At 42.9% G+C, this 26003-nt stretch overlaps 1 protein-coding gene across 7 annotated transcripts in view; it reads right to left on the reverse strand.

Moving 5' to 3' along the window:
- Nucleotides 1-26003, reverse strand: part of KALRN (kalirin RhoGEF kinase) — a 148389-nt gene that overhangs the window by 67676 nt on the left and 54710 nt on the right. For all 7 annotated transcript variants that reach the window (XM_077320427.1, XM_077320425.1, XM_077320422.1 and 4 more), the window contains one exon: nucleotides 706-989. In XM_077320427.1, the coding sequence (XP_077176542.1) occupies nucleotides 706-989 (284 nt within the window). The remainder of the gene's footprint in view (nucleotides 1-705; nucleotides 990-26003) is intronic.

A 26003-nucleotide genomic window follows, 5' to 3' on the forward strand; every position in this document is an offset into this window, starting at 1 on the left:
TCCTGGGGAGGAAAGCTATGGCAAATTTAGACACCATCCTAAAAAGTAGAGACATCACCCTGCCAACAAAAGTGCGTTGTCAAGGCTATGGTCTTCCCAGTTGCAATGTATGGCTGCGAAAGTTGGATCATAAGGAATGTCGAGCGTCAAAGAATTGAGGCTTTTGAACTCTGATGCTGGAGAAGACTCTTGCGAGTCCCTTGGACTGCAAGGCGAACAAACCAGTCAGTCCTAGAGGAGATCAGCCCTGACAGCTCCTTAGAAGGCCAGATCCTGAAGATGAAACTCAAATATTTTGGCCACCTCATGAGAAGGAAGGACTCCCTGGAGAAGAGCCTAATGCTGGGAGCGATTGAGGGAAAAAGATGAAGGGGACGACAGAGAATGAGGTGGCTGGATGGAGTCACTGAAGCAGTAGGTGCAAACTTAAATGGACTCCAGGGAATGGTAGAGGACAGGAAGGCCTGGAGGATCATTGTCCATGGGGTCGCGATGGGTCGGACACGACTTCGCACCTAACAACAACAACAATGTGAAGGGAGGGAAGCAATTATTCTGTTTATAAGCTGTTGTACAAAGCAAAGACAGAGACTTTCCTTTTTAAATGTTTTCCTTCAAAACGTAGAATCAGTGTTCGGTGTTCAACTAAAAAAAATGCTACATTCAAATCAGCCTTAAACTAAATGCACTGAACTTTTTCCATACCTCATCAGCGCTGTCTCCCTGAGGTGTAGTCTCATCTCCAGGCTTGGGGGATCCCAAATCAAAGCTCTTCCTTCCTTCACGCACTTTTTTTTGCTTTTTGATGTTACTGTCTGCTTTCCCACTGTTCAGCCGACGGACGGGGCTCGTCAACCATTTTTTCAGTGTGTTGGTTGAGCGCTTTGGGCCAGGTGAGCTCTGGATGGAATTGAGGGACGGTTGAGGCTGCAAGTTTGCCACCGATTCAGACTTCCCTCCATTTTCATTAGAGGAGCCTGAATAACCATCTACCAAAAGAACAAGAGGAAAAGGATTGCTAAGTTCACTTAAACTGGGCTATTTTTTCTGCAAACTACCAAGAGGCCAATACTTGCTGATACCTAGTGCTCTGTTTCAAGCTGTTCTGTTACGCTAGTTGGCCTATGTCCACTTAGAACTGCACAGCTTCCTTAACCATAAAAATAGCTGGTACTGGCTGTTTACTGCCAATGTTATTTTAAGCATGTCTGTGCACTCTAAGTGGCATTAGACTTCCAAGAGATAAGGAAACTGCTCACTATCTTTTGTGCTATGGGTTTCAACCATTTTTGACTCACAGAAGCCATAATTTGGAGGTAGTGGTGGTGAAGTAAAAGAGATACAAGTTTGGATAACAGAAGTCAGTCAGCAAATCCCAATTACTTAAACTGCTTAATCTTGCATTCTGAAGAGATATTCAGGATGTAAGTTCATGTCCTTCAGGTGTGAGGAAGCACGGATGTGGTGTGATCAATGTGCAACCAAGAACTTTTTGCATCCAAATCCTTATCAAGGCCTTTTCTCTACTTAATTTTGGTGCAGAATCACCTGTTCTTTGCCTTGTTTCTGGTCAGCTGACTATTCTATCACTTAAATTTGTTTACAAAGTGACAGCATATTTACGGGGTTAGGATGCATATTCCTTGGCAAACCAAAAGATCAGTGCAATGAAGCCTTTGCCTATCAGGATAGGATACCAGGTAAGAATCTAGGTATGCATGCAAATGGGAGCTAAATGAGACATGCTGGCATTCTTGTGGGTGCTTGCTTAATGACATTTTAAACTGTTGCAAGAGCCTGATTTGGCCTTCAGAGCTCTCCAGCACGCCATAAACTCACTCAGCCACATATAAAAATGGCAATGAAATGGCACTGGTATGCTTATGGTGGCCATGAGGATGCTGTCAAATCTATTCTGGGCCCTTTGGTATAAATTTTTACTTATCTTCTACCTTGAAAATAACCACTCTACCCATCAGCATGGTATCATTATATTATATTCCTGAAGAGCTCTACAGGACACACAATTACTCCAAACACACTGTATACAACAGCATTAGTTGTGAAATACAAACCAAGAATCTCTGTCAGACACACAACTTTCTCAGTGATTGAGGCCTCTCTCTTAGCCAATAGATCCGATAGATGAATCAATTATCAACCCTCCTGAACTTCTGAGCGGCAGTAAGCCCAGCAGAGAAAGGATCAGCAATCATCTTAATACCGCCCGTGGCTCCATGGGCACCACGGAATAAATAAAAGGGTAAGGGGTTCTGGGGCGGGATGTGTCTGGCGCAAAGCACCTCCGATGCGTCAGGCTGCCCGCAAGGGAGCCCCCGCAGCCGCGCAGAGAGCAGATGCCGGGGGCTCCCTGCCTGGCGGCCTGACACGGCGAGAGGCGCGAAGCGGCTCTCGCCGCGTCAGGCCGCTGCCCGAGGGAGTCCCCGGCAGTCTCGCGGAGCGCGGCTGCCGGGGGCTCCCTGCCTGGCGGCTCCCTGCCTGGCGGCCTGATGCGGCGAGAGGCACGAAGCGGCTCTCGCCACGTCAGGCTGCCAGCCGAGGGAGCCACCGCCGCCAGGGGCTCCCTTGCCTAGCGCCCGCTGTATTTATTTTACAGCGGGCTTGATCACTAGTCTCTAATATAATAACAGTGATTTTCTAATCCTAAGGCATTAAATTTGTGAAATGTCTATAGAGCAAAGCAGTATTGCAAAAAAGGTCAGTCTCAACATTCTATTTTGAAACAATTGAAAGTAAACATTTTTAGGATTCCACACAGAAAAACGTACTTTTGGGTAGGCTTACATGCTCAGTATTAGCCGTCTATACATGAGAAGAATACAAAAGGACTGAACTAACAGGGTTTATAGGCACAGTTGGATATCAAGTGTATGAGAGGCAAGACTATCAGCCTCTTGAAAATAGGCTGTTACAGATTCACTGAACATGGAAAGGGAGAACGGGAAGCTGAAATACTTGGAAGTCTATAGTACACAAGCACCAAGAAAAGCAGATGACCATTTGCACTGCTATCTTTATGACCATGATCCTCTAATTACAGTTCTCTAACACAGGGATATCCATGGACTACAATTCCCATGAGCCCCTGCCAGCGTTTGCTGGCAGGAGCTCATGGGAATTGTAGTCCATGGACATCTGGAGGATCACAAGTTGACTACCCCTGCTCTAACATGATTACATGAAAAGTGGGGAGCTTCAGTCTTTGTTCACAACTGAACTAATACCACAAGATTCAATCATGTTTTCACTGGCAAAAGTAACACAGCATGAAAAAATCAATAAAGAATATCACATCACCACATACCTGAGAGGACACATCTTAAAACTGTTGACCATCTGCTTCACGACACACAGCTTGTTTAATGATACCAACACAACAGACCTGTCAAAGTGCTCCTTTCGTGCAGAGCTTCCATATTCATGTACTACAAAAACAAATTTAATCTAGAACATACACAGCATCTTCCCTAAGACAGTGGCAATCCATTTCTTATTACTCAGGAGCATAGAGAAATACTGTGCCATATAGCTTCTCAGGTATGTACTTTAATTAAGGACCAAATCATTACATGACCAGGTGGCCACTGTTTATTCATGTGTCAACCCTGTTGAAACAGGAGATGCAGTCTATTAATCCTACACACAGAATGAAGGGAGCTAAAATTTGCCCTTACCTTCCCTCTCTCCAAACCAAGTTAGAATATGAAAAGCCCAAAGTATATAAGACAATAAGTTTCAGGTTCTCTCACATTCTATTCTGTCTGTAAAAAAGGAACCACATGTCTCACTTGTAGTAGATGCCCCTATAAAATCTAGTTTGGTTCCAAAATTTCAGCATTGGGTTTGGTTGCCACAGTTTGAGAGAGCTTTAGTCAAAATAAGAAACCAAATTTAGACACCCTGAACACTTGAAGTTCTCATTCTACTGAACACAAATCAATTTAGGAAATAAACAGGTTTTGGTGAAACAGGTGCTCTCTGATAGAGACCACCTGTCCACAATCTGTTGTCTATATTAAAAATGTTCTTGACATGCCACAGGTTTATTCATATGAGGATTGTAAACAATCTTTCAGAAAGGTAATGAAAGGACAGACTCTGGAAGACAAATATAACTTATATAGTTTGAGCCCAAAGGCACCTTTAAGACCAACACAGTTTTATTAAACTTTTATTCAAGATGCATAAAGACTAGCAAAAAAGCCCGTTATAATTAAAAATACAATGGGCACTAACCTTCCCTCCTCCTCACCCCACGCAGGCCCACTGAGGCCTGGAGAGGCCGTAATGGGTTTTATCGGGGCGTGGGGAGTGCTGGGACTCCCTTCCATGCACTGGACAGGCCCACTAAGGCCTGTTTTAGCAAACCGGCTCACCAAGGTCCGTTTGCCCACTGAGTCCTTTTGAGCAAACAGGCCCTACACAGGCCCACTGAGGCCTGGAGAGACCATGGTGGGCCTTTTCAGGCCGGGGGGGGGGGTATGAGCGCTGGCAGAGACTCCATTTCTCCTTCATCCCACCCCAAAATGGCCCAACGTGGCCCCTCCAGGCCTCGGTAGGCTTGCCCGGGGCAGGGGAAGTGCTAGAAGGGACTCTCTCCCTCCCCCTCCCACCGGGCAGCCCTGCTGAGGTCTGGCAAGGCCACGGTTCCGTGGGGTGATGGGAGTGGGCTCCCTTCCTCTCTTTCCCCGCACCCTAGGCAGCCCTGCCTAGGCCACTCCCTGGACTGCTTAGGGCAGTGAGAGTGCTGGCAGGGACTGACTTGATCCCTCCCTCCCCTACTCTGGCCAGCCCAGCTGAGACTTAGCAAGGTTGTGGCTGGGGCTGTTCAGGTTGGTGGGGATGGGCTTCCTCCCCCCCCTAGCTCTGCCAAGGTCTGTCAAGGCCACAGCCAGGGCTGCTCAGGGCCAGGGCAAGCACTAGCAGCGGCTTCCTCCTTCCTTTCCCTACCTGGACCGCAATCCCAGGCTTTCCCCTACCCTCCCAGCTCCTGCTGGCTTCCTAGCCTACCACAGGCTGGCAATTCTTCCACATGGAAGAAGATGGAGGAGGATGTGGCCACAGGCAGGATATCCTACGTGACTGGCCATTTGTTGGACATTTGGCCAATCAGGGACAGGACAGCCTACCTGATTGGCAGTTAGGAGATGAGTCTCAACTCCTCCCACCACCCCATTCCCATTTTATTTATATGGTACAGATTCTTTACTATCTCCTCTTAATTTCATTTTGGACAATGGGACTAATGTGATGTAAGTTTGTATGTAATACAATTTAAAATCTAACTCTCTGGGGTCTTCAGACAGGAAAACAAATTCAGCAGGGCTTGTCACTTGTAGGGATGCTTCCATGCTTGGGTGGAGATGGGTAAGACTAGCAACAAGTCACTTTTAATTATTTCTTTCTACAATTGGGAAAGTATTTGCCATTAATCACTAACCTTAATAAGTCTTTTATCCCCACGGTGTATTTGTGAACAACTGAACCCAAAGGACTGTTATTTTAGCAAGGAATTATCAAATCTTCATTATCATGCTGCATACTTGTTGTGACGCTGTTTACTAACTGACTAATATATTCTCTCCTATCTGTACTTTTATGATTCTTGGTCTCTTGTCTGAGGAAGTGTGCATGCACCCAAAAGCTCACCCCTTGAATAAAACTTCGTTGGCCTTAAAGGTACCTTTGGACTCAAATTTTGTTCTGTTACTTCAGACCCAACATGGTTACTCACCTGAATCTAAGTTATACAGTCGAAAGCTAGGTAGCTGTTATCCAGCTTTGTGAAAAGCAGCAAAGTAGAGTTAAGGATTGCCACTATAGCACAAAATGACAATGTCATGTTTTCCAAGATGTTATTGCATGCATTTCACTGAGTCTCCACATTCACATACTATTGCTGTCCATTTGGAGGCATTCACAGCACTATTTGGGTAATGGTGTTTCAGACTTTTTTGACATACACAAGGGTCAGAGTTTCCCTGTGAGAAACTGTCAATCACCATTAGCAGTTTTACGGCACTGATATTAATTGTTTATAGTAGATACATTCACAAGTCAGTGAAGACAGGTCACTTCCTTTCAGACATTCCTTCTAAACCAAAGGCACATATAAACACAAAATTTCACATTCATTAGAAAAACCAACATTAAGAATGCCTCCAATTTATGTATTAAGTTTAAGGCAGTTTGTTCCTGGATCAGATGGAGGTTTAAATCTTAGTTGGGAAGAGTACCACGTTGATACAATACTTGATAACTATTAATGTTGTGTCACAATTTAGGAGACAATAAAAAACAATTTACTATTATTAATTACATGTATATATGCTTATGAGTACCCGTTATCTGAAGGCATAGTCCTACAAGCTAACCAAGACTGCCATTAATAGTTCAGTTCAGGACCTTTATAGGCATAAGGTAAGGGTAAAGGTATCCCCTGTGCAAGCACCGGGTCATGTCTGACCCTTGGGGTGACTCCCTCCAGCGTTTTCATGGCAGACTCAATACGGGGTGGTTTGCCAGTGCCTTCCCCAGTCATTACTGTTTTACCCCCCCCCCCCCAGCAAGCTGGGTACTTATTTTACTGACCTCGGAAGGATGGAAGGCTGAGTCAACCTTGAGCCGGCTGCTGGGATCGAACTCCCAGCCTCATGGGCAGAGCTTTCAGACTGCACGACTGCTGCCTTACCACTCTGCCCCACAAGAGGCTCTTAATAGGCATAAGGCCCTGTTAATATAGTTACAGCTTACTTCAGTTGAAAACCTGGTATTCAGTAACAATAGGATATTCTCTCTGCTGCTACATCTGTTGGTACAGGGACAAAATACTTCAGTTATAGATTGCTGGCATACAGGGAATGCACACTGCAAACTGAGAGAGGGCAGGGGAGAAATGGCACACATTTCCTTTCTAGTGATAAGAGCCAAGAAACAGAAATGGATGAGTTCTTGTATACGGGTAAGCAGTACTGGAGAAAGTGCTACCATTCCTCTTGGTATGTGCACCACAATCAGTAACATGAGTGAGCTATGCAGCTGGCCAAGCCAGATGATAGGCAGCAGATCTGAGATGAGGAACTGAGAAATAGATTTTTTTTAATGTCTCTTGACTTAAACTACTCTCAGGGGCACTAGAAAGTGTAACAGTTCTTCCATATGCCATTTTCATAGTAGAAGTTACTCCAGCTAATATTGGCCCACTCAAATGCAGACCAAGTAGATTGTCTGCTTGCCTTTTTAAGCACCTAGGAAGGTAAACCCTATTCCCTCACTCCTTATCTCAGTACATTTTTAAAGCAACACATGCTTATTTCGGGTCTGCTGAAAGGAGTGGTCCCCAACCTTTTTATCACCGGGGACCAGTCAATGCTTGACAATTTTACTAAGGCCCCGGGGGGGGGGTAGTCTTTTGCTGAGGGACGTCACTGTTGCTGCCTGAGCCCTTGATCCACTTGCTTTCCCGCCGGCACCCCTGACTTCCCGCCACCTGCTGGGGGGCGCTGCCAGCAGCAGCTGTGCAGTGTCACGCCGAGGGGGAGACCCAGCCATGGCAGCCGCCGGAGAGCACCAAAAGTGAGCTGGCAGCAGCTTGGGAGGAGGACGAGGAGGAGCTGTGGCCCGGTACCGACTGATCCACGGACCGGTCCCGGTCCTGGGGTTCGGGACCACTGTGCTAAAAGACATGAGGCGTGATGAGGAAAGGAATGAGGAGAAGGGAACTATCTAGATCCCCCACCATCTTATTCCTTCTTAATTTCTGGAAGCCTCAAGATGTCTCCCCATGCCCTTCACAAAAGGGATCATCCTTTTGCTTGGACAGCATAACTCCAAAGAGCCAGTTTGGTGCAGTGGTTAGGAGTGCAGACTTCTAATCTGGTGAGCCGGGTTTGAATCTGCACTCCCCACATGCAGCCAGCTGGGTGACCTTGGGATCATAACAGCACTGATAGAGCAATTCTGACTGAGCAGTAATATCAGGGCTCTCTCAGCCTCACCCACCTCACAGGGTGTCTGTTGTGGGGAGAGGAAATGGAAGGCGACTGTAAGCCGCTTTGAGACTCCTTTGGGTAGAGAAAAGCGGCATATAAGAACCAACTCTTCTTCTTCTTAATGGGCACCCTTTATGAAACAAAGCCACTAAAAAAACAAAACCAGGATTCTTTTTTTTTTAATTTGCAGGAAGTGCAGCAATCTGTGACTACTTTTTCTTATAATCTAAAATTTATTCTCAGCACCAGATGCAGTTTACTGAGCTGGTTTTGTAAAGCCTGTGGATTTGGGGTTGTGATTATTTCAGGATAGGCTGTTTTCACTATTTACTGAGTAAGCAGTAAGTCAGGTTTGAAGCACCTCAGTTTTTATCCCAAACCTAAAACTCAAGGTATCCATTTCAACACAGAGCTTTGGATAAACATCCACAAATAGAAATAGACTAAATACAAAGTGATGGACTTTAAGAAGTGGAAAACAGTTTTCAAACCTGTTATTAGTTTCAGAAAGGCACAGAAAGCTTTTTTAATTCTAATGTTTATCTTATCCCATCCAGGTTGCCTAGGTCAATAAGTAGTTTTACCAATCAAAGCAATGCTGGGCGAGAACATCTCCCCCCCAACAGAGAATGTGATTATGGGATTAACATCAAAGAGTCCTCTTCTAACTGGAGAGCCTTCATTAAATGTTCTCTGCTCATCCTGTAGTAATTCCATAGACTAAGTTTCAGACTTGTTTCTCTGACTGAACAGGAAAATAGATCCAAAGCAATAGAAAAAAGAGCATTGAGTTGGATCCAATGGAGCTTTTCTATTTTTCTCCTTCCTATTTCCGGTGTAGCCTCAAAATGCTTCCCTCATACTGTTCCTGAGGGTACACGGGAACAACATTTCAGGGGCTGCTGAATGAAGGGGGGCACATATCACTGTGCTCCATTGGTTCCAAGCCATCACTGCAAGCCATCACTGCTTTTATTTACATGACTTATCCTGTAACATACTAGAGTTGGGGTAGTCAACCTGTGGTCCTCCAGATGTCCATGGACTACAATTCCCATGAGCCACTGCCAGCATTTGCAGTGTTGAGGGCAACTTGTTACATAACCAGTATGTAAGATGATCACAGCACCTCTAGGTTCACTGCCATTAGAAAATGAAGAATGGCATCACATATTAAAGCTGTGTCACCAGATGGTGATAAAATGGACATGCAGCCATCTGACAATACTATTTATTTTATTTATTTATTTATCATACTTATATACTGCCCTCCCCGGAGGATCAGGGCGGTTTACATAACAAGGAACAATACATAAAACGGTCTATAAAAACATGTGAATAACCTTATAATAATAACCAATAGTTGTAACCAGATAACAGTGTAACAGTACAGCAAAAAGTTTTGAAAGTTTCTCGGGGGAAAAAGTGTGCCCACTACAAGGAGAGGTTCTGATGACACTGAGATGTAATGACAAACCAAAAATGAATCCAGGAATGAGCTTTGGATGTCATCAGGCTTATGTGCCCATGCACAGTTCTGATGCTTTTTTTTCCTATTTGGCAAAAACAATAAAATATCAAGTTCCACTGCCCACACACCAAGCCTAATTTTTAGCAATGATACATGCAGAGCCTCACCACCCTGCAATGACAGATACCCCTGTCGTACTGCTGTACCAGAAGAAGTGAATAAAAATGCTCACAGTGTGGGGAAGAGGAAATAGCAGAATTGCCCACCCACAGTAGAAGCTTGACTAGAAAGAGGCATGGCCCCAGCAGTGAATCACTCAGACGCAGTGTACAGCTCCCTGTGGGTGAATATTTTGGCTCATAGGATCCTCTTAACTATTAACTGATTATTACTCATGGCATGCTAAAAACTCTTCCAAGGTGAACTAGTTCACCAACGTACATAGGCCTTTCATGCACGTACAGCTGACTTCTGATTTTCCCTGGAGTGAGGTCAGTAGGGCTTTCCTTAAAAAGCTGTACCTGAACTCCACATTTTTTTCAGGAATTGTGGGGTACATAGTCTGTATACCAAAGAGAAAAACTGGAAAGCGTTGCAACACCAATATTTCTGTTGTCCATGTGTATGTGTGGTGTGGTTGGTCTCTCCTTGTTGGTTAGTTATGTGCTTTTAAACAAAAATAAGAAATAGAGAAGCTTCAAGCCAGCCATCTTGCCTCTGCCCCCAGCTCAGCATGCAAATGACCAACTGAGCCTGCCCCCCTCATCAACCCTGTGGTGGGACTCTGGAATCTTGATAGCTACCTGCTCTTGGGTAGGGTTCCCCAGGAGGAGGCTAGGCTGCTGCTAAAGACAGAGAAGGAAGGAAGGAAGGAAGGAGAGAGCAGGAAGAGGCTGGAAAACCAAGTACATGGAAAGAAAAACAAGAAGGCTGCTCAGCCACAGCAAAAGAAGAAAAGCTGCTTTTCTATAGCCCACTTTTCACTTCCTGAAGGAGTCCCAAAGCAGATTACAAGCATCTTTCCCTTCCGTTTCCTGCAACAAACACCCTGTGAGTTACATGGGGCTGAGAGAACAGCCCTGAACAGCTGTAAGGGAACTGTGACTAGCTCAAGGTCACCCAACTGGCTACATGTGGAAAAGTGGGGGAATGAAAACCTGTTCTCCAGATTAGAGTCTGCTGCTCTTCAATCATTACACCATGCAGGCTCTCAGTGAATATCTCCTGGGCCTCAGCCAGGATGCCAGAGGATGAAAGTCATACTGCTTTTAGCCTGCCCAGAAATCTTTGTGTATCAGAAATAAGGCAATGCCAGCTCTAAGTGAGATGTCAATCACATTCAAGAGTGATGCAATTAATTACATAAATGAAGGGTTGGGTCATTAACCTTTCTCTTACCTTAAGACAATGTGGACAAAGGAATCATCTTGGCTAATCTCCTCAATGACCCTCTAAACCTGGAAGTACTGTCTTACAAATATCTCCACCCAGTTAAGACATTCTTCCAGCCATCTTCCTCATTCTTAATTGCTGGGTCATCAAGCTTCCATTAAGTAGGTGTCTCCTTAACACCCAAATACCCATCCAGGTCAGAATGCAAAAGCCAGAGAAACCCCCTTTTCACAAACTCACTCAGAGGTCTCTATCTCAGACTTGCTTCAGACAGTAGAAAAATCTTAATGTCCTTGTTTTATACCAATAATCAGTTCAAGCACTTTGTTCTTGGGGCTAGCCTCAGTAGAGTTTATTGTATCAGGTTTTTATATCTGGATCATGTTGTTTTATATATTTTATTGTGAACCACCACGAGCCAGCTTGCTGGGAGCTGTGGTATACAAATCTAATAAATACATTTTTGGCTTTTTGAGCCAATGCTCCGGACTTAGTCTGTGCATGTTGGGTTTGATTGCTGTTTTTCTACACAGACCCCACTACTGGACTTCGTAACAACTTGGACAGTACCTATTCAACCCTTTGCTGACCCTAAAACTTAACTCTCTAGTGCAACCATCTCAACCCTTTACTTTCTTCTGTGTCCTTGTTTTGTTTATACTGTGCGACTGTTTGTTACAGACTTTTTATTTTGTTTTTCAATAAAAATCATTTTTGATTAATTTCCAAAGTCTGCCTCTGCCTGAGATTTCTGGTCAGGATACTTCCTTTGTATACAAAGGTGGCATAACCTTGCTTATTACAGCTCTCATATAGCAAAGTCTCCTAGAATTGCTAAACTCAGGAGAGAGGTGTATTTTAGATAACAATGCCTTCGTAGATTTGAGCTGCACACCAATGGACAGTTCAAGTTCACCAAGTCAGAAAAGTAACTGGTGGTGAGATACAGATAGCAGTCATAAGACAAACGTAGAGTTATACGTGTCAGGATTTGGAATCTGCAATTGAATGCCAAAAAGTGGCTTAAAGATTTTCAGCAAATCTCACTGCCAAAGAGAATATGATCAAGATAAAGTGACATCTAACTCTTCCTAAAGTAGTTAAAATTAATCAAGGGTTTAAAGGTGACTGTTGTTTGGATTTGTTGCTGATGCCACCCTTATATATACATGTAGTATAGATGTAGTACCCCTGGAAAATTATTGCTAGAACTTTCTCCCACAGAATAGATAAACAATTACTTTGCTTTTCTGAATCTTTCTTGTTGATTTACATTCACTTCTTTTCCAAGTCAAGAATTTGTTTTCCATGCCATAACCTCTGGAAGAGTATTTTTTTGCTAAGTTCTGAAAGAGGAACCTAAGTCCAAATCAAGTGGCATGGTTGGAGAAACTAAAGGAATGCATACTGCTGAGTAAACTAACCTGAATGTTGCATGATAAAAAGTTCACAAAAATGAAATGCTATTCTGACTAGCATGGCAAAATCAACATATTGTCTATATGATTTGCTTGCAGAAACAGAGGTGCATTTGCAAAACTTTGGATTAAACTGTTATTAATGAACTTTTCCCCCCTTTTAAATAGTAACTGGTGGCTTTGCTCCATATAGGAACCGCCTTGAAATAACACAGGTATTCGTCCAGATAGCCATTCCACTTCTTCACTAACCTGTGTAAAAGAAAGAAAATCTGGATAACTAGACAGAACTAGCTATTTTTGTCTATTGGATTGTGTTTAGGGAAGGAAGCATAGATTCTGGTAGGTGACTGGGTGTCTTAAAATGATGAATCACAGGAATCCCTCCTACTTCATATCCAAGTATGCCTAGCAAATACCACCTCAGATTCTACCAAATACTAGCAGCCACATCATAATGAGGAGCTATTCCTTTCCCAGTAGCCTGGGCCACAATTACTGATCAGAAATAATGCAGTTAGGCAGTCAATAGACTACCATATAGCATATCTCATGTATACTGATAATTGGTTGTGTCTGCATCCATGATAACACACTAAAGCTTTTTCTAAAATTAAACTGTCTGATTTGGAAGCCTAGGCTACTACTTTACCATATATGCCAAAGTGATTCCTTTCTTTAAACTGTTTCCTTCACAGGATGAAGCTGAGGATCTGTGCATTTCATGACTTGAAGTAACAAAACTTCCAATAGTAAAAATGTACGAGTAACTTAAGAAAATAATTCTACCATTCACAGGTGTGCTATTGGCAGTGCATTCTGCTTGTACAACTGCCTTGGCTCTCATAGACAGGCAGGATAAGTGTAAAATAAAAACAAAATTGCTTCCATGTTTGATTGACAGCAAGCATTTCATGCCTTAGGCTTACTGGAGGGCTGCTTTAGTAACTTCTGCTAGTAACCCACATGAATTTCCTGGGCTTTACACACAGAAAACCAATGCCCGAGTGGGGATGATTCACGATACTCAAACAAGGAACTAAAGGTTGAAAGAACTTGCATTGAGTTAAACAGCTGTTTGGAAATAAAATAGGAGCTGTCCTCATACCAGATATAACTGTGACTGAATATATTGGAAAACGGGCTGGTTATGGTAGGGGTACCATGTTAGCACTTTTATTGGAAATATGTAGCTGGCTATACTGCTCAAACTTTTGTATGCCTTTTAAAAATCTCTTTCTATTAGCATTCATCAAGCTTTTATTGTTTGTTTGGAAGCAAGATTTCATTGAAAGCTTTGATTCAAGTATAAAATAATGTTATGCTTCTATATTAATATGATATTTCCTTATTTTATCTTTTTATGTTAATTTGATGATGATAGTCAATGTCTGAACTGCACTAATGGTCAAGAGAAAGAGGCAATATACAGATTTAGCTGTCAATTTTGCACCTGTCAGAATGAAAAAGTGGCAGATAACCATCTATTTGTCTAAGTTTATTCACCAAGTATAATGGGTACTTTTGACAGGGAACAGGTGGTTAAGGGAAAACTAGGGACCACAGCAAGGAACTGAGACTCAATCATTAAGTTCTCTCTTTATGGGGAGAAATTACCACAATACAACTTAGCATTATTACTTAGCAGTAACATTATAATTGTACAATCACTGGATGGGTTCAGAATGGTCCTCAGGGTCCAGAATTATTTGCTTCATATTTGTAGATGCCTACTGGATTAAGAATGACTTCTGGGGCTTTTGTAGAGCACTCAATAGTGGGAGAATTCAAAGTAGAGCTATAGATTATCAAATCCCTCCACAAGAAACTGATCTGTTTAACCATGCAGAATATAAAGGCCTGCATAAGTCCTTTAAAGGGTCAGACATCTCAGTGGTCTATTAGTAGTTCAGATATAATATGTAAGCAAAATAGAAGTTTTGACTTTTTGACCCTGACCACCGTATCAGAATAATGGGGAGGAGGAACCTTCTGCCTATTCCTTTCCCACCATTCTGCATCATCACCCTAGGGGCTAATGCACAGGGCTTGTGGGTATTTACACAGGAAGGAAATTTTAAGAGAAATACTGCATAACAGAAGAAACAGAAGAGAAAACTATCGAGAGGTCAGCTTGTGGTTGCCTGAGCTAGCAATAGATTTTGGAATATAATACCTATTTTAGAACACATTTGGTTCTAGACACTATGGAAGGATTTTCTACGATCAGAAGCCTTTAATCACTTGTCCCACACCAGATAGATCACTACTTTACAAGCTAGGGAGCCAGATTGCAAAATGACCTATAGCTCCAGTAATGTCACACTGTAGTTCTGTGCAAACTTACTTCAGTCTAAACCTTGCTGAAATCAATATAGTAATTAGACATATGAGTGCACAGTAAGTTTGCCAGTATTTAATGTGCCACAAGCCTTAAGATGTGTAAAACCTTCACCCAGTCTGCTTGTATTTCAGTAACTGGCACACTCCTTTGCCGTTCTTATTTTCTTATTTAACTTCTTGCTTTATTTAACTTTGCTTTTGAAAGAAAGTTAGATCAGTCCTGCACAGTTCAAGGGCCATCCTATGTACATTTAATATCAACGGTCTTTACACCACAGCAGCTCTTCACAGGATTACACTGCCACTGACCCATGTACCCAGACACAGTCCATCTACTGCTTAACAACCCAATCTCCCATAGTCCTTTTCCCTTTCCAGACAAGCAGCATTCTGACCTCCCACTAAGCCACCACAGATGCACAATGGGCTGAGTGTGAGTTTGGTCAGTGGATCACAAGTTGCGTAGGCATGCAATAAATGGCACTGGTACAAACAGTTGCTCTGTCATGTTCTGAAGTTTGGTCCCACAGGTATCTTAAAGACCAGATCCTAGTGATAATTCTAGTTCAGTGAAATCAGACAACCAATGACATAGTTTCTGGAGGACACACCACCCAGTAAGTCTAATGATTAAACTGCCTGATTTTATGAGAATCGTGCCAGGAATTCTGCGACTTAGAGCAGGGGTAGTCAACCTGTGGTCCTCCAGATGTCCATGGACTACAATTCCCATGAGCCCCTGTCAGTGTTTGCTGGCAGGGGCTCATGAGAATTGTAGTCCATGGACATCTGGAGGACCACAGGTTGACTATCCCTGACTTAGAGGACAAGGTGGGATCGGTGAGCCACAGACCTGTGGGGCAAATTGCAGACATACCCCCACCCAAAAAATCGGACATTTTCACCTGTCAAAAAAAAAATCAGTATTTGTAGAGAAAAAGATTTACTGGGAGGGAACACAGCTACTACTTTTGAATATTCAAAAGGCTGGTGTTCATGTAGCACAGGGAGTGTACCTAGGAAGATGTTGTACATTGCACCTGATATTTGCCGTAGGGCTGGCATAAACATGTGGCCACAAAGGGTTTCCAGGTTAGCAGGATTCTTAGGGCACAATTCCAAGCAGGAGATTTGTGATTAGGTTTTTTTGTGATTCTTAAAGGAAGAGGGAATTGCTTTAGAGGACGGGAAAGAGGGGACAATTCTGACTGAGTCTGTGGCAGCATTAAAAATCCTTAAAGATGAAGTACATCTATTATAATTAACTTTTCAAAAATAGCACAACCACCCCTTCTTGTGGCACTTTTGACCTCAAAATACTCTGAGCCACATTATCACAACAACTGAAGCAGAACACCAACTTGTAATGAACTGGGTTATTTAAACTCATTTAATACCAATATAGAACTTCCTCCTGCCACTATGGATGGCTCTTATCTATTCAAGGTTCCAAGCTATCCCCACATTCCTGTGATTTCACCTGTTCTCATGTACCCCAAGATCCAAGTGTCTATGTATATGTGGAAACCTGGACGTTTGCTGTTATAACACCTCATTTTCCATTTGTGAAATGGCATATAAGGAGGTCAAATCCCCTTAAGCCTTCACTGATCAGCTCGACCAGCAATCATTATGCTTTAAATGGTCCCCAACCTTTTTATCACCGGGGGACCACTCAACGCCTTTTACTGAGTCCCAGTGGGGGGGGGGTAGTTTACTCCTCTACTCTCAACCACTGCCCTAACACTCTCTGATCGCTATGGTAATGTTTAAACATCCCTTCAAAATAAGATACAGACACGTCACAACAATGAACATAAGGAACATTTTATTTTCATGGAAATTTTAACTCATGATAATGACAAATCAATGGGAACCCTGAGCTTGTTTCTCTGCAACGAGATAGTCCCATCTGGGAGTGATGGGAGACAATGACACCCAAAGTGTGTTGTAAAGGGCCGGGGGGGGGGGATGAAGTAAAGGGCCGGGGGGGGGGAGAAGGCATCCTTCGGGCCCCACCAGAACAATCCAGAACACTAGAAGACATTAGCAACACCACAGACAGCGTACTTTTGGGTACAAGCAATGGATACATGCCACACCCACCACTTCCCCCTCGCATTGGAGCTTTGATGACTTCCATCATTGGGCTATCCATAGCAACTGCTTGGGTGCTTTTGTGGAGAAGCAACCAAGTATGGAAGAGTAACATTTGCATAAAACTCACTCACCTACTTTAGTATAGCTTGATATTCTTCATATTACTACACAGGGAAGAAGTATCTTTGCAGGGGGTGGGGGAAAAAAACAGGCTTGGACTTCCCCATATTTACATGTGCTGATTCTCAATCTTATGCACTGATTTTCATTAGTGTCCCGGTTCCAGAGAACTGGCTACAAAATATTCAGTCGGTTCCAGGAACAACTTCCACAACAGTAAAGTGGGTATGATATGCACAGTCAGTTATCTGACATGCAGTCAGTGTATTCACAACCAATTTTTGGCAGCAACCAGCAAGCAAACCTTTGAAATCCTGTCACCAGCTTGATGAAACTCTTAACTCATTAACTTTTACATTTCTACATTCCTCCATAAACACATAACTCACCCAGCAAAACAAAATAAACTTACTACTATTGTACCTTATATATAAAAGTAGTGTGATCCAGCCACTATTGGTTGGCATAAGAGCTTTCCCCAGACAGTAATTCCAGCAGTTTCCTCATAGTTTATCATTCAGGAAACACAAGAGAACTTGACAAACCTGTTCAGGCCCTTAATCTTCAGTGTTTTCTCTTGCCCCACAGAACTCAGCCCTGCCACTCTGAACATGTCTGTTGTATATTCTGCTTTACATACCACAATTAGAGCTTAGTTGGAAACCTGGAAGTAATCTAAAACATACTAAGACTGAGGTGATACATCTGAAGTTTGGTTCTGTCTCATCAGTCTGCAGGTGGAACCTGAGATGACTGCATTCTTTTCTATTAAAAACCCTTTCCCTGTCCAGCATGTTTAGGAGAAGGCAATGCTTGAACTACTCAGAGATGCCAGTGGGCAGGCACATTATTTTTACTTATTCAAATCATGCAAAGTTATGGATGCCAGTGCCCAAGTGGGACCTGGGGATCCCCTAGAATTCTAGTTCATCTCCAGATGACAGAGGTAAATTTCCCTGGAGAAAATGCTTGCTTTGGAGGATGGACTCCATAGCATTATACTCCACTGAGGTCCCTCCCCACCCCACAATCTGCCCACTCCCAGCTTCAATTCCCCCCTCCCCCAAAATAAAGTATCCAGGTATTTCCCAGCCCAGAGCTGGCAGCCCTATGCAAGTCTTTATCTATAGACTTGTGATACACCTAGATACCCATTTACCATTTGAATAAGGTTCAGAATAGCAAGCTCCACTGGATTTTATTCCATCCAAACCTATCTGGATTCAAATTTAGGAACACAAAGCAGAATCCTTAGCTTGGTTTGTTTTAGCTTTTATCAAAATGAGAAGATGCCTCAACAATTTCATTCAACAGTAAATCCTGCATTCTAGCTTTTGACACCAATTTTTCTCCCCTCTGCCCATTTTCAGTGCCTATCATAGTTCACAACTGAATAACATGATGTATAAGTATATACTATTCACTTAGACATCACACCCATATCTTTACATTTTGCACATTTTATCATACTGAATAAGTCTTCTCTTGGCATTGGCCAATGTTTAGCCCGATCATAGCATATTGTCACTGGCACATTAGGGCAAGAGTAGTTTTTGTTTCTTTCTCAAGCTGTTTAGGAAGCCTACCTAGCATCAACCCCTTTTTCTTCCAGAGTAAGACTGGTCTTTGACACTGCTGGGGCTCTTACCCAGGAACTTCCCCTATCGCTTTAAAAAACATGTTAAAACAATTGTAAGAGCAGACAGAGTTTAATTCAGTGGAAATTCTTATCAGTATAGTGCTTTGCACAGAAAAGCACTATGCAAATACCTACATTCACTGCCCTTTAGCTTATTAAACTTAATAACTGCAAGAGCTCTTTGGGACAGCGTAATGCAGTGGCTAAGAACAATAGCCTCTAATCTAGAGACTGGGGTTTGATTCTCCATTCCTCCACATGAAACCTGTACAGTGACCTTGGCTCAGTCACAGTTCTTTTAGAACTTTCTCAGCCTCATCTATCTCAGTGGTCCGCAACCTTTTAAAGGCTGCGGACCAGCGGGGGTGGGGAGGGTGATCGCCCGGCCACACATGCCTCGTATGCACGGCCGTGCATGACACAAACACACATGCGTGGCCCTGCTTTCCTCTCCCCCCCTCCCACAAAAAGAAGCTTGCCGGGCCGCAAGCTAATCGGCTGCTTTTGCAGCCGATTTGCTTGCGGCCTGGGAAGTTTCTTACTGAGGGGGGTGGGGGGGAGGGAGCCGTGGCCTGGTGCCAGGGCCCCGTGGTTGGGGACCACCGATCTATCTCACAAAGAGCCTGTTGTGGAGAGTGGAAGGAAGGTGATTGAAAGCTGCTTTGAAACTCCTTGCGGGGGCATTAAAGTGGGGTATAAAAACCCACTCCTCCTCTTCTAAGAACGGAAGCCATTCAAAATTGGCTGCCACTGAATTCATCTTTGAGTTTGATACAGATTTCAATTCCTAGCGTTTTGTCTTAACTTGCCCATTTATTTAAAAATATGATATATTCTGATTATAGTAACACTGACTAGGATATGTTTATGTGCACAGCAAAACTATGCAAGCAAATGGGCTTTCAATAAATCTAGATACAGGACAGAGAAATCTACACCAAATGGAGGCCTTTTCCACATTATCACTCAGCCCTTATTTAGAGCTTACCATCAAATCCTTCTTCCTTGCGGAAAGTGAAGGAAAATAGGAAACCAGTAATAATGGTTGCTATTTCATTAATATTTCCAAGATGACTGTCTACTGAATACCAGAGGATATTAGGACTGAATACCAGAGGATATCAGGAGCGTAATGGGAGAACAGAAAATGGGGAGAAGCTGGCTTTGAAGAGATCTGAACTGGCCAGATCCAAATGGCAGATACCAATTTCTCATGCACTTCTCTTGATAGAGAAAATTCTACCAAGAGCGACCTTTCTAATAAGTAATAATTACTTTCACTCTGCAAGTCATCTGAGATATCAAATGCCCAGACATAGTCTCTTCCAAACTTTAACCACTGAACCTTAAAGATCCGCATTAATGTCTACACTTCCATCTATTTAGTTGCCAGAACATTCTAGAAACTTCCCAGAGTTCTTCTACACAACTAATGCTTTGTCAGTGCAGAACTTCCCTCTGAAAGTTTTCATGAACACCCACCTCAATAGTGAATGACTTGAAAAGACATACCAAGAACAAACTGAACTAGAAATTCAATGAAGAACCGTAACAGGTGCAAGAACTAGGCTGAGAGACAGCGACTCTCCAGGTCTTGTAGCGAGGTTCATATGTTGGAGATTTATTTTATCTTTAAATTTCTATGCTGCCCTTCCCTGAGAGTTCAGGGCAGCTTACAATACATCATATAATTAAACAATAATTCAAACATTTTAAACTAATCAAGCTTACATTAAAAACAAGCAAAAGAGCTCACTGCCTTCTCTCTGATGGGGGAGGGGTGGTGGGGTGCTTTGATGTTAACTGCTGAGTGGGCATGTAAATGATATTGTTTTCGTAGGGAGGCCAGCTTATGGGTGGGATTTGTGGCCCCAAACACAGGCCTGGTGGAACAGCTGTGTTTTGCATTTCCGTCCATATGTGTTTGGTTGAGCAAAACTAATCTAGTTGTATAGCCACTACTTGGCAAAAAAAAAGAAAGAAGAATTACGAAATTGCCAGTTTTCTCAAATCAGAAACATTTAGCAAAACATTAACAGCACAGTAAAGCATTCAAGGTATTGCCAAATACTAAGCTGAAAGCATCTGCTATCAAACTCGGAATGGATGAGTAGAAGAGAGGAGACAGAAGATAATTTATCTTTCTGGAAATCACATTGCAGAGGAGAGACAGCTCAAAATGAAAAGCCATCTTTGTGGCATCTTAAAGACTGGCTTACCATAGCATAAGCTTTGGTAAACTTGACGGAATTCATCAGAGCAGCACCAGTTATAACCTACTACTATCAAATTACATTGTATACAACACACTTAAAAAAATACTGTGGAAACTCCCCACACACACTGACAGCAGAATGTTTTAAGAGATAGTCAACACAGGTCCTAAAAATATGCCAAGTCTGCCACTACTGATCACATGTCATGTCAATGCATAGCCTTGAAGGAAAAGTGTTCACAGCCTTCTGCAGCACGTAGATACAAATATGTAGAGAGTGAGTGGGTGGGCAAGAAGGGTTGTGTCAGTGCTCATGGCACTTTCTTGCATGCCCCAGGAAATGCTAATTGCCACTTTGGGGTCAGGAGGTAAATTTCCTCCAGGCCAGACCGATCATGGATTCTGTTGTTGTTGGGGGGTTTGGGGGGGGCATCATCTGGGCATGAAATTGGGGTCACTGTGAATTTCCTGCATTGTGAGGGGGTAGACTAAATGACCCTGGAGGTCACTTCCAACTCTATGATTCTATGCTGCTGGCAATGGCCTCAAGGCATACATCTGCAGCTGTCCGTGAATAATAATGTATTACCAGTCCCATCTGATGTCAGACAGGGAGAACGTATTTACAGCCACTTAGCTAAAATTTGGATTGGGACTGCAACCAAAAGAATGAGAAACAGAAGCAGCAACTATTTTTTAAAGACAAGGAGTGGGAGAAGGACTTGGCTAGGCTCATGGGGACCCAATTTGGATTGGGACTGCAACCTGCAGAGAGAGGGTGCTTGTGCCTCCCCAGTATAGCACTTTCACAACCTGAAATGGCCTAGGGAGTGAGTTAAATGCACACTAGTTTCTCCCCCATGACATCCTCGCAAGCACCCAGTGATGCAAGTTGAGCTGAGAGTTAATGACTGGTCTGAGATCAACCTACTGGAAATGTGTCTCAATGGCCCTAGCCCAAAGCTCTAGTTGCTGTACTATATTGGCTCTTAAAAGCAGTGGACTTCCAATACTTTCCCCTGAGCTGAATCCTGTACTGCAAAGATATTAAGCCCTATGTGTACCTGAGCTGGCCCAAGTACAAGGCAAACAAGCAGGAACGTAGCTCAGTTAAGGTAAATGTTACAAAAGCTGGTCAACTAAGCATAATGATTGAGAAAGAATCAGATTTCCAAATAAAATCATACAATTGGCTTAGTGAACTTTTCATAGACTGGGTGGAAATTTGTTGCTGATACCTTGCTCAGGCATAAGGTACCCTGCTATTTCTTAGTGCTGCGCAGGAAAAGATTTCTGTTAGGTGTAAAATATTGTAGTTAGTTACTCACCTGAATTTTAACGAGTTGTTTAATTTGCATATTGGAAATAATTCAACGTAGTTTTAAAAACACACACTAAGGAATAAGGAATTCTCAAAAAGCAATTAGTCCGTAAAAGGCTGTATCTGGAACCAAAACTAAAATGTGCCTTTAAGATGAGAGCTCCCAAATCAAGTTGGCCTCTACTGATTAATCTTAGTGGGTGAATCTGATTAAATTTTGCAGTCCTGATCCCTGTACAACCCTCCTCCACTTGAACATTCTGCATTATTTGCCAGGATTTATATGGTTTTCCCACATGACGTGCCTGGAACGTCAACTCTTACTGCGAAAGAATAAGAGGTACAAAAGTATGCCTCAAATTTGGATCTAGAATGGAATCCCCCATGCTCTTCTATGACTGTGGCGCACTCCAGAGAAGTGTGCCTGGCTAGCTTTTATATAAATGCTGAGAAATTATCCAAAGAGTTACTTTTAGGGAATTCTTTTTAGACTTCTGGAGTAGAGGTGGAGGTGGTAGTGACTACTCTTCTTTGTATTTACTGGGGGTTTTTTGGGGGGTGTTTACATTTTTTAAAGCATTATAAGTTGTTAAACTTCTTTAAAGTCAACATAAGTACCTTTAGGTGATAACTGTGAGAAACAAAAATAATAAATTATTAGTGGTTTTTATTGCTATGTTTCAAATGCTTTCCTTAGACATTCTACAGACGTATAAGAAAATTATCAGCACGTGATCATCACTCTTCCTTCTAATTAAAGTTACCTAGCCACCATGCTCCTTGTGAAGAAAAGGTGCTTAATGAACAGGGTCAAAATAGTTAGGTAAAGAGTGACAAGAAGAACAATAAACCTTTTGTTGCCATATGAACACAGAGGGAATGCAAACATAACCAGTTTGAATTGAAGATAGACAACACACACCAGCTTAGCTGTTAGAGGAATATTATTCTCCATCCTCCTACTGTGCAGAGGTATATCCTGCTCAGAACCAATTTAAGGATTCAAAGGGCCCACAGCACCAGAGTCAACTTAAGCATTTGTGGGGTCCTAGCAGAGCACAACAGCGGTGGGAGAAGCTAGACTGGGGGCAGAGGTACCCACCACAGTGGAAAGGGATGTCCCTCCAAGTGTCTTTAAAGAGCTCCATCAACTAAGGTCAAAAGGCCCTTGGCCAAGAGTGTGTTGGAATGAGTGGAGTAGGAGGGGGTCTCCAACTCACCTGCTGCTGCCTCCTTTGCAGTCCTGTGCAAGAGAAGAGTAAGGCAGTGGAGGCAATATGAATGCAGGCTCTGGAGGAAAGAGCCGTGGTGAGGCAGCAGCAGGTGAGAAAGGGACTGGGGCTCAGATGGAGGAGGACAAAGTGGGCTTCTCCCCACTGCAGTGCAGAGAGCATATGCATGTAGGGACACCCTTGGTTCCTGCTGGATCTCTTCGCTCCACCTTCTTAGGGATGCACTTGTGCAATGCAACTACCTTCCTTCCTTCTAACACCCTTGCACCTTAAAAGGTAGAGAGAAAGGGGGGGGGGAGGAGAGGAGCTATGGCCCTATTCCACAGGGGGAAGGCACTGCATGGGGCTCCTAGAAGCGTGGGGTCCATTGCACACGCTACATATGTGACACAGATAAAATCAGCCCTTACCCTGTTGTATAGGTAAAACAAATACTTGGTTCTATCACCTAAATCTGGAATCCATATAAATAACAAGCTTGTACCATCATGAATCCCACATGTTTGCCACATGTGTGGCCTGTTTGCATCAAACTAAATGTGCCTTTAAGCCAAGCTCAGTCACAAGACAACATTTAAAGCATGCAGAGAACTGAACTGAGAATGGATGGCAAGACCAACAGCAAACATGTGTATACTGCAACATGCCATGAAGTGATAGGTAACTGGATGTATGCCAGTTTCTGGAGAAGCACATTTCGAACCTTCATACTTAAGTAGTCCCATGCAAAGCCTGGCTCTCTGAGAGAATAAAGCATTAAAACGACTGGCTATGAAAAATCAAATCAATGATCCCAAACTCTGGTTTCATGATAAAGTAAAACATTCTTCTGATTTTATATTTTCTCCAGTTATTTGAGTTTCTCTTTGCCACTGACCTTCCACAGAGCTGGCAATCATATCACATAGCTCCAGCTAATCTCATCTTAGACCAAGGTCATGGGAGAGTTGAAGCAGTAGACAAAGGCACAGCCATAAAGAAATACCAGATACTACTACTGTTTAAAAAGACACATCCACACAGGCTCATCTATAGCTTGGAATAGGGGCTGGTTAACTTCCACAACTCTTGATGTTTCTCTCTGTGCATGCAATGACTAAGTCATTACTGCGAAAACACTTATCAGGACTAGAGTTCAAATTCAGGCAGCCTAACATCAGCAAACCGAACTCTTAAGACTTGGAATAAGATTGTGTGATCTCTTTGATACACTAGACACCTCAGGGTTCCCCAACATGGCAACTGTGGGCACCACAGATGCCTTTTCTGGTGTCCACTAGATGTTTTTAGAAAGTGAACAGGTCCATGTGTGACTTTTGCCCAGCTTGGCTTCTGATTGGCGGTGTAGATTTCTAAGACGTTTCTTTTGGCAGCAACTGTGACCACAGCACAAGGACCTTCACTGTATGACTGAAGATAAGCTGTCTGCATGCAAGGAAATATTTTCAAACAATATGCTCATTTTAAAAGACATCCTGTTAAAAGAACTTCTGCCCAAAATGATTAAAAGTAATTGCTAGAGTTCTGCATGACTGCCCAGAGATGCTGTGGGTGGCTCAGCCTCTTGTGGCAGCCATTTTGTGGTTGGAAGCTTCTCCAGTGACAGCCGTTCTGTGACTGGCATCCACCATCCAATGTCAGGATTCCAAAGGTGCTCATAGGCTTAACCCCTCCCTGGGTTACATTTTAATGGTTTCCCAGGTTTAATGGCGACTACAACTGGGGACGCCACTCATCTTCAGGTCATGTCAGTGAATTTTAGAAAGCATGCCCATTCCTCTAATCGATCCCATGAACACAGAAAGCCAAGGAAGACATTGGGAAGATGTCCGTGAGTCAGGACTGCCAAGAAGCCACTTCTGAAGTCGCTCAACATGACATGATTCTAAATCTTACCTGAATGCACTACTCCTAGGCCATTCTCTTTGTATGTAAGACTAGAACATATAAGGTGCCATGTACCAATTTAGATCATTGTTCTCTCTAGCTCAGTGCTGTCTAGCTGATTTGCTTGTTAGCCTGAAGAACATTTTGCCAATTTCTATTTGAGATTCTTTAACTACTGATGCCAGGAACTGAATCAGACATCTTCTGCATGAAAATCAGGTTCACTACCACTCAGTCACATTAACCCCTAGCACGTAGAAGACTAAAGACCCAGAAATCTCATGTATTTATGCCCCATATCATCACCTGTTCCCTTGCCTCCTTTCCATGTATTTTACCGGAAGGGCAGAAGAAGAGGTCAAGAACTTCCAGTAGCAACTGGCACCCTTATATTGGCCTTCAACTTTGAAAAATATTTCCTTTGTTCTACAATAAAAATACATTCTTTCAACTGGATCACATTTCTTTTCATTTTAACAATGATGTACAGAGTATATTGTGTTGCTCTGTTCTTACTCCCATTAAAGGATGGTATTTTATTTTAAGTTGCTTTCCCTCATTCTGTGTCAAACTGAAATTACTGCCATTGTCCACTTTAATACTCTGGGTGACAGCTGGGCCACATAGATAAACCAGTGAAAATGCAGGAAGATATCCATTCTGTTTTGCTAATAAAATCTTCACTCATGACACTGGCCTAACGTAGCAGTAACAAAGCCATCATCCTGTATTCTGCTGTTGTCTTCAGTTGTGTTTGCTACCCCTTCCAGTTTAGTATCATCTGCAAATTTAATAAGTATACTCTATAATCCCTCATCCAAATCATTTATAAATATGTTGAACAACACAGGCT

Source organism: Paroedura picta, chromosome 2, assembly GCF_049243985.1.
Source record: "Paroedura picta isolate Pp20150507F chromosome 2, Ppicta_v3.0, whole genome shotgun sequence".
Taxonomy (NCBI): Eukaryota; Metazoa; Chordata; class Lepidosauria; order Squamata; family Gekkonidae; genus Paroedura; species Paroedura picta.